The sequence below is a fragment of the Trichosurus vulpecula genome, chromosome 2 (genome assembly GCF_011100635.1).
Source record: "Trichosurus vulpecula isolate mTriVul1 chromosome 2, mTriVul1.pri, whole genome shotgun sequence".
NCBI classification, from domain to species: Eukaryota; Metazoa; Chordata; class Mammalia; order Diprotodontia; family Phalangeridae; genus Trichosurus; species Trichosurus vulpecula.
This window is the reverse complement of record NC_050574.1, coordinates 226,409,036-226,419,159: the sequence shown is the minus strand read 5'-3', so window position 1 is coordinate 226,419,159 and position 10,124 is coordinate 226,409,036. Positions and strand designations below refer to the sequence as shown.

Sequence of the window (10,124 nt, the reverse complement as noted above, 5' to 3'; positions counted from 1 at the left end):
TACTACTTTAATGGGGCGGTAGCAGAGGAACACAAGAATGACCAAATCGCACCAAGCTCCCCCATTGTTAACATCTACTTTTTGAGAGTCTTAGAAGCTTTTTTTTAATAGCTGCTGTTGCTGTCCTTCATATGCAGAATTGCCTTCCATTTCCCACTAGAATTGCTACTGCTTTCTCAGCAAAGTGTCACAACTCTTTTAGATTGTAACCACCTAGGCCAATACTCCTGTGGGGCAGTCAACATCTTCTCAACTCTGTTGTTATTTAAGCCTATAGCCCCATACACTAATATAGAAAAGTGCCACTAGGGCAGATGGTAAGATGCTCCAATTCAACCTCTTCAGCAGGTCTCCAGCCCTTACTCCTATCTAAATTTGAACAAATGAATTCCATTTACCTTTTCCTTGCCCAGGGTTATAGACAGTATGTTTCCACCATATAATAGATTTATTATAGCCTACCCTGGGGTTGAGGTCCACTCAAGCAGGGTGGTACCTCTGTTGAGTAGTCTTTCTGAAGCTGGGATTAAACACTTGTACTCCTCTCCATTTGCCTTTTTCAACCCCCCATCGTGCCCCTGGGGACAAGTGTCAGGCTATGAAAACTATTTTAATCCTTGGATAAATCTCAAAATAGTAGTAGTAATACTGGAGAAGGAAAAGGCAGAATTTGCTTATGTTCCAATGACATTGAGAACCTGCTATATATCCAGCATTGTGCTTGGCACTAGGAGGTTACATAAAAAACCACATTCTCCCTTTTTTTTTTTTTTTTTTTTTTTTACATGAAAACTTTTTTACTATGACAAAGACATCATACAATTTTTATGATCTTGGTCTTTCCTTCTTGCCTTTGTACAAGGCCAGAAGAGAAACATTTGCAACTTTCACAACCTTGAATCGGACTCCAGGAATATCACCAACAGCATGACCTTTTCGACCAAATCCAGCAACCAAAACTTCATCATTTTCCTCAATAAAGTTCAAGCAGCCATCATTGGGAACAAAGGCAGTGATTTTTTTGCCATTCTTAATCAGCTGGACTCTCACACACTTCCTGATGGCAGAATTGGGCTGTTTGGCTTCCACACCAACTTTTTCCAAGACAATCCCTTTGGCATGAGATGCTCCTCCAAACGGGTTGGCCTTCAAGGCAGTGCCCAAATGAGCTTTCTTGTATTGTTTGTCATGCCACTTTTGGTCTCTCCTGTGGCTTCGGAGTTTTCGAGCAGTACGAAGACCACGGCACTTACCCATGTTGCCGCCGTCCGGGCCGAGAGAAAAGAGAGAAGGAAGGAAGGAAGCACGCACCCACAATCCCCTGCGGCCTCGAGCTCCAACATTCTCCCTTTTTGGGTAACCAAAACCTTTAAATCTTCCCTCCCCCCCATAAACTGTTGTAAAGCCCGACCATCCTCATCTTCTACTTGCATACTTGATTTTTCGAACCTAGAAATAGGACTTTACATTTATCCCTGTTAAATTTCATCCTGATGGCCCAGAATTCTAATCTCTCTAGTAGGATCTCTATTCTTTTTTTAAAATAATTTATTTATTTAATATTTTTAGTTTTCAACTCTGATTTCCACAAGATTTTGAGTTACAAATTTTCTCCCCATTTCTACCCTCCCCCACTCCAAGATGGCATATATTCTGATTGCCCTGTTTCCCATTCAGCCCTCCCTTCTGTCACCCCATCTTCCCCCACAATTCCCCGTCCCCTTACTTTCTTGTAGGGCAAGATAGATTTCTATACTCCATTGCCTGTATATCTTATTTCTCAGTTGCATGCAAAAAAACTTGTTTTTGAGCATCTGCTTTTAGAACTTTGAGTACCAAATTCTCTCCCCTCTTCCCTCCCCACCTACCCTCCCTAAGAAGGCAAGCAATTCAACCTAGGCCACACGTGTATCAATATGCAAAACACTTCCACAATAGTCATGTTGTGAAAGACTAATTATATTTCCCTCCATCCTATCCTGTCCCCCTTTATTCAATTTTCTCCCTTGACCCTGTCCCTTTTCAGAAGTGTTTGCTTTTGATTACCTCCTCCCCCAATCTGACCTCCCTTCTATCATCTCCCTTTTCTTATCCCCTTTCCCCCACTTTCCTGTGGGGTAAGATACTGAATTGAGTGTGTATGTTATTCCCTCCTCAAGTCAAATCTGATGAGAGCAAGATTCGCTCATTCCCCCTCATCTGCCCCCTCTTCCCTTCCAACAAACTGCTTTTTCTTGTCACTTTTATGTGAGATAATTTGCTCCATTCTATTTCTCCCTTTCTCCCTCTCTCAATATATTCCTCTCTCACCCCTTAATTTTATTTTATTTTTTAGATATCATTTAGATATTCATATTCAACTTACCCTGTGCCCTCTGTCTCTGTCTCTGTCTCTCTGTCTCTCTCTGTCTCTCTCTCTCTCTCTGTATATATATATATATATATATATATATTCCCTTCAACTACCCTAATACTGAGAAAGGTCTCATGAATTATAAACATCATCTGTCCTTGTAGGATTATAAACAAAACAGTTCCACTTTAGTAAGTCCCTTATGATTTCTCTTTCTTGTTTACCTTTTCATGCTTCTCTTGATTCCTGAATTTGAAAATCAGATTTTCTATTCAGCTCTGGTCTTTTCATTGAGAAATCTTGAAAGTCCTCTATTTTATTGAGAATCCATATTTTGCCTTGGAGCATTATACTCAGTTTTGCTGGGTAAGTGATTCTTGGTTTTAATCCTAGCTCCTTTGACCTCCAGAATATCATATTCCAAACCCTTTGATCCCTTAATATAGAAGCTGCTAGATCTTGTATTATCCTGATTGTGTTTCCACAAATTGTTTCTTTCTGGCTGCTTGTAGTATTTTTTCCTTGGCCTGGAAATTCTGGAATTTGGCAACAATATACCTAGGAGTTTTCTTTTTGGGATCTTTTTCAAGTGGCGATTGGTGGATTCTTTCAATTTCTATTTTACCCTCTGGTTCTGGAATATCAGGGCAGTTTTCATTGATAATTTCTTGAAAGATGATATCTAGGCTCTTTTTTTGATCATGGCTTTCAGGTAGTCTAATAATTTTTAAATTATCTCTCCTGGATCTATTTTCCAGGTCAGTGGTTTTTCCAATGAGATATTTCTAATTGTCTTCCATTTTTTCATTCCTTTGGCTCTGTTTTATAATTTCTTGGTTTCTCATAAAGTCACTACCCTCCACTTGCTCCAATCTAATTTTTAAGGTGGTATTTTCTTCAGTGACCTTTTGGACCTCCTTTTCCATTTGGGTAATTCTGCCTTTCAAGGCATTCTTCTCCTGGTTTTTTGGAGCTCTTTTGCCATTTGGGTTAGTCTATTTTTTAGGTGTTATTTTCTTCAGTATTTTTTGGGGTCTCCTTTAGCAAGTCATTGACTTGTTTTTCATGATTTTCTTGCATCACTCTCATTTCTCTTCCCATTTTTTCCTCTACATCTCTTACTTCCTTTTTCAAATCCTTTTTGAGCTCTTTGATGGCCTGAGACCAATTCATATTTTTCTTAGAGGCTTTTGGTGTAGGCTCTATGACTTTGCTGGCTTCTTCTGGCTGTATGTTTTGATCTTCTTTGTCACCAAAAAAAGATTCGAAAGTCTGAGTCTGAGTCTGAATCCATTTTCGCTGCCTGTTCATGTTCCCAGCCAACTACTTGACCTTTGAGATTTTTGTCAGGGTATGACTGCTTGTAGAGTAGAGAGTACTTTGTCCCAAGCTTTAGGGGCTGTGCTGCTGTTTTCAGAGCTACTTCTACTCCACCGCTGTCACCTCAAGCTCTGCCAACCAGGATAGCAACCCAGATCCAAGCAGGGCAAAGTGCTCCCTGCACACCTGATCTGCCACTTGATTCCTTCCACCGCGTGGGCCAGGGACTCTGGAAGCAGATGCTGGAGCTCTGGAAGCAGCCATAGGAGCTTCCTGCTGCTGCTGCCACCACTGCTGTGCTGCCTCCACTGCCCCCAGGACTGGGGCTGGACCACCCTCACCCAAATCGAGCAGCTTTCCTGCTAACCTGCTCTGTGGTCTTTTGTGGGTTGAGAAGTTTGGTAACTGCTATAGCTCAGTGGTTCATGGCCCTAAGGCCTGCTGCGGCCAACTCTCAGTCTGGTCTGTCCTGGCGTGGCCCATGCTGGGCTGTGCTCCGCTCCCAGCACTGTGTGATAGACCCTTCCCAGTGACCATCCAGGCCATCCTATGCTGGAGACCTACTTCCCTCTGCTATTTTGTGGGTTCTGCAGCTCTAGAATTCATTCAGAGCCATTTTTACAGGAGTTTGGAGGGATTTGGGGAAGAACTTAAGCGAGTCCCCACTTTCCTGCTGCCGTCTTGGCTCCACCTCCTCAGGATCTCTATTCTTTAACCATCATATTAGATATTCCATTTTTTTGTGTGTTATTGAAAAATTTGGTAAATATGATTCTATTTATCTGTAGTATGTTTTGCTCTTTCCCAGCACTGGCCAAGTAATATCTTCCTTCAGGGTCCCAGGATTTTTCCTCTGCCATCACTGGTTTAATCTCCCACCAGATATGTTTCTCCTTCCATTTTAGAGGATCTGGTTATAATTCACCAGTTAATAGCTATCTATTATATCCTAAAAGATATTTTTACTTCAAAGATTTAGCTAGGTAAAGTACAAACATTATCCCCTCCCCCAGTGCCTCCTGACAATACCTCAGGTATTGGCACATAAATTCCCCCATACCACCTTGGTGTCTGGGGGAATAAGCTCAAAAATTAACTCAATTCCTATATAGCACTGCCTCTGCCAACTTCATGTTCGGATGAGACCTGACAATTGGGTGAGTCTTTCCACTGTGCTAGGGTCCCAAACATCATTCTCAAACATCATTCCTTGTTCCTTGGGGCATAAATGCTGTACTGGGTGCAAAACCCAGTTTGGATTCTGACTCCTTGATCCCTGTGGCTCATTCTCCCAACTTCTGAAGCCCCCAAGTTCTGAGATTCCACTTCCTTTACCCAAAATGAAAAAGAACAAATGAAAAAGCCAAGGACCAAGGCCTATTTCTAGAGGCTAGATGACTTCTGAGGGGAGAAGACCCTAAGACTCTTTCCCTTACAGCATCATCTCTCACCAGTCACAATGAACAGAGTCCTTGAATGAAATGAAAAGAAAGGTAGTTGAAAGCTGAGTTAGGCCTTTTTGAAGGTGCCTACAATTCCAGCCACTTAGCCAATCAAAAAAGGCTTCTCCAACCACATGGTTAACCATCAAGAACTTGTTACAGGCTGTCTACTTATGCTCCACAGTCTCCCTAAAGTACTTCCCTTATGCGTTGTCACACTTTCCTGGAAGCAAGCTCCCTAATGTGACCTCCACCTGAAGAGAGTACATTGGCCTACCAAGCTGATGGGGCTTGCATATACATCAGATACCAATTACATTTTAATCTAAGTCATAAAATTATTTAATAGGACAGGACTAAATATGAAGTTCAATATGGACAGCACCATATATATATTGGAATACCTATGAAAATGTGTGGTCTTTAAACTTTTATTGGTATCTTTTAGAATTTTTAAAAATTTTATTCTGAACTTAATGAACAGCCTAAAAATTTCTACACACAAATTTTCTGTGTACAAAGTGGAATAGAAAAAGGGGATTAAATGTGAAAGTGTAAATCTCTATTACTTATAGTTTGCTTTTAAAAAAGGTATATAAGAAATTCATGTTATTTTCAAAGCTATTCTGCTGTCTGCTTCCCTCTAAACTTCCTTCTGTCCCCTTCCACCCATTTTTAAAAGAGGTTTCTCTTATATTTCCTTTCTTTAACAACATTACCATGTCCTCTGAAATCCTATCACACACACCAGCCCCCCAAGTAAAAAAAGAAAAACATAATCCTTGTAACAAATAATAGTGAAGCAAAACAAATCCATATATTTACCATTTTCAAAAATACATATCTCATTTCACATCTTTGATCCATCATGCCTTCATCATGAAGTGGGTATCATGCTTCTTCATCAATCCTATGGAATTATCACACTGCATTGATTGCTCTGAGCTCTTAGGTCTATCAGAGGAGTTTTACTTTACAGTGTTGTTGTTATGATAAAAATTGCTTTATAGGTACTTTTTACATTACTCTGCATCAGTTACTACATGTCTTCACAGGTTTCTCTAAATCTATCTTTTTCGTCATTGATTATGGAAAAATAGTATTCCATTACTTTCACATACCACAATTTGTTCAGCTTATCCCCAGTTGCTGGGTACTCCAATATCTTTTGTTCTTACATTACTTTCATTTCCAAATACATTCCATCTTTCCCCTACCCAGAGAACCATTCCTTGGAACAAAAAAATTTTAAAAAGAAAGCACAAAAAATCAGTTCAGCAAACCCAAATAACCGTCTTGGTCTTATCAACTGAGTGTGACAATGTATGCAAGATTTCATACCCTCAATTCTGCCGATAAGGGAGGGGAGTCCATTTTCTCATCTTTTATGCAGGAACCTTATTTTATTTATTTTATTATTTATTGTCTTTATCTTTTATTCAGGAACAAGCTTGGTCATGATAATTACACAGAGTTCAGTTTTAAATTTTTTTTGTTCCTTCTATTTACATTGTGTATATTATTTTTCTTCATTTTATACTAGTTCATATAAGTATTCTCATGTTTCTCTGCGTTCGTTATATTTGTCATTTCCTAGGGCTTAGTAATACTCCATTATGTGCAAGTTCCACAATTTGTTTAACATTTTATCAATTGATGGACATCTCCTTTGTTTTCAGTTCTATGCTACTACAAAAATTGCTACTATTATTAATATTTTGTCATAAATGGACATGTTGCTGTTGTTGTTCAGTTGTTCCAGTCATTTCCGACCTTTCATCACCCCGTTTTGTGTGTGTCTGTGTGTGTGTGTGTGTGTGTGGTTTGTTTGTTTTTTTTTTGGCAAAGATACTGGTGTGGTTTGCCATTTCCTTCTCCAGCTCATTTTACAGAAGAGGGAACTGAAGCAAACAGGGTTAAGTGACTTGCCTGGGGTCACACAGCTCATAGTGCCTGAGGCCAAATTTGAATTCAGGAAAAGGAGTCTTCCTGACTCCTGGACCTGGCAGGCTATGCAGTGCACCACCTAGTTGCCCCAGTGAAGGCAATATGCATATGAATACACACGTGTGCTTTTTTGGTACCACGGGATTACTTCCAAACCAGAAAGTGATCAAAAATAGACAAAAATTCAGGGACAGAAGGAACATCAGATATGATATAGTCCAGCCCCCTCATTTGATCTTCCTAATTATCTTACACATTACCTATTCCACACACTCAATGGTCTAGCTAGTTGCAGGTGCAATTCCTCATCTGTAATGCTCCATCTCCTCCCTCCATGTCTTTGCATTGACTGTCTCCTGTTCCTGGAATGTTCTCCCTCCTCATTTCTGCCTCTTATTATCACTGGCTTCCTTCAAGGCTTAACTTAAGCACCATCTTCTATAGGAAGCCTTGGCTAGTCACTCCAGCTGTTAGTGCCTTTCCCTCTAAGGTTCTCTTGTATCTACTCTTATTTTGCATGACAGCTTGGACAAGCACACAGGGGGCACTCACCTCCCCTTGCCTGTTCCCAGTCATATGATTGAACTGGGTTCAGTCCACTAGAATCCAGCACCTGATGAGAGGGGACTCTCTTTTCTCACCTTCATTGGCTCATTAGCAAGCCCCTTCCATGGTGCCTTGGGGAATGAGGGCCTTCCCAAAAGAGCAAAATAATAAAGTAGAGTATGAATCAGGTGTGAGACACGTAATTTATTCCTTTGTACACACACATATACAAAAGCTAAACATAGAAGAATGACACCATGCATTAATAAAATTAATAGGTTTAGCAGAATTATAACTTATAACTATGTTTATAATTATAATTTATGTATAATTTAAATTACAATTATAAGTAACAGATGGCTAACATTTAAGCCTTATCAGAACATCAAGCAGTATCGCAAGATTGTTAATCAGGCATTTTATATTTCACCTCAGTCCTGCACACTACAACTGTATCTAGTACTTGTTTAGTGGTCAGGCTTAAGTCAAACCTCCTATTGGTGACCATTCTCTCCAATGCAGGAGTTGTACCTGCCATACATTGCTGCTCTGATGATGACACAACAGCTACCAGACTTGCAAACTTCCTAGGACCTTCAGACCTCTGGAACTTTCCAGATCTCACCAGGCATTGCAATGATATACTCATTTGCCTAACATCAAGAAAGAACAAACACAAGAGAGGCAAAGGCAGCCATGTACTCACCAGTTGGGAGAGAGAGAGCAATTCTGTCCCTTCCGCCTGACTCCCAGGAAACAGTTGAAAACAGTCCACATGCTTCAAGGCTGGAAAAGAACAGAAAGATGGAGAGACCAGTGGCTCATTTTTGTGCACCCAATGGGTCATCATCTCTTTAGTCTCAGAAGCCAACTAAGGGACTCTTCAACATGCCCCTTTGCAAACCACCCCTCCCCACGCCCCCTCAGTGAGGAGTCATATAGGGCCAGAAGCAGATCCTCCTGGTCCCCCAAGCTTCCATGTGGTTCCCTGGAACTAGGAATGGTGACTGAGCATGCAGGGGCAGGGGGAGGGGAAAGGCTCATTATACCTATTTATGTGTAGATTGTCTCCACCACTAGAATGTAAATTCCTTGGGGGCAGGGATTATTCTCACTTTTTCTTTGTATCCCCGCTGCTTAGCACAGTGCCTGGCACACAGTAAATACTTATTAAATATTTGTTGATTCAATTAAACAATCAACAAGAATTAATCAAGTACTTCATATGTGCCAGGCACTGTTCTAGGCACCAGGGATACGAATATAATGAATGAAAATATCCCTGTTCAGGAATTGTAAGGAGGACGACAACTACGTAGACATGTGCGAGCAGACGAAATATAAAGGGGATAAACACACATTTGGGAGGGGAAGGTGGGGTATCAGGAGAGGCTTCATGTGGAAAGTTAGCCGTACTTGAGCTATTTCTTAAAAGAAAAGACTAATTCTGTGGGGCAGAAGTGAGAAAGAATGGCATTCTAGGAACGGGAGGTGACTAGGACAAAGGCGCTAATGTGATTCAGTGGATAGAGCACTGGGCCTGGAGTCAGGAAGACCTGAGTTCAAATCCTTCCTCAAACACTTACCAGCTGTGCAACTCTGGGCAAGTCACTTAACCCTGTTTGCCTCCGTTTTCTCATCTGTAAAATGATCTGGAGAAGAAATGACAAACCTTTCCAGTATCTTTGCCAAGAAAACCCCAAATGGGGTCATGAAGAGTTGGACATGACTAAACAACAAAAAAAGGGAAGAGAATGAGTTCTATTTTGGATGTGTTTTAGATATTTCTAGGAGAGCCATTTTGAAATGTCCAACAGGCAATGGGTGATGTGGGACTAAAGATCTGGGGGCTAAGAGATCTGTGAATCATTGGTACGGAGATGATAGCTAAATCTGTAAGTGCTACTGAGATCACCAAGAAAGAATGTAGAGAGAAGAGGATGCAGCTTAGCATAAACTTAGAGCCTTGGGGAACATCCACAGTTAGGGATGTGATGTACATGATGAACCAGCAAAATAAATAAAAGAACAGGCAGGGGTTAGACAGGTAGGAGAAGAACCAGGAGAGAGCAGAATTCCAAAAACTCATAGAGGATAAAGTATTGTATCCAGGAGGAGAGAGTGGCCAACAGTATGAAATGCCACAGATAGATTTGGAAAAATTTAGATGGGGAAACATCATATTTGGAAATTACTATATCACTGGTAACTTTGGAAAGAGAAATTTTAGTTGAGCAATGAAGTCGGAAGTCAGATTAAAGACAATTTAGAAGAGAGGGAGAGGAGAGGAAATGTCAACATAAGTCTAGACTAATTTTACTATGATTTTGGTTAAGAAAGAAAAGAGCAATATATAGGATGATCGCTTGAGGATATAGTAAAGTCTAATGAAAGGAGTTTTGTTTGGTTTGGTTTTTAAGATTAGGGGAGATTTGGGCATGTTTGAAGGTAGTATAGAAGGAACTAGGAGATAGTAAGAGAGACAGATAGAGACAGAGAGGGAGGGAGGGAGGAAA

General features: G+C 40.5%; 1 protein-coding gene across 1 annotated transcript; it reads right to left on the bottom strand.

Annotated features, from left to right (window-relative positions):
- Positions 1–769: 769 nt before the first annotated feature.
- Positions 770–1,286, bottom strand: LOC118838679 (40S ribosomal protein S23). The gene has a single exon (XM_036746033.1). The coding sequence runs from the start codon at positions 1,255–1,257 to the stop codon at positions 826–828; it is 432 nt and encodes a 143-aa protein (XP_036601928.1). The 5' UTR covers positions 1,258–1,286; the 3' UTR covers positions 770–825.
- Between the last annotated feature and the right edge of the window lie 8,838 nt (positions 1,287–10,124).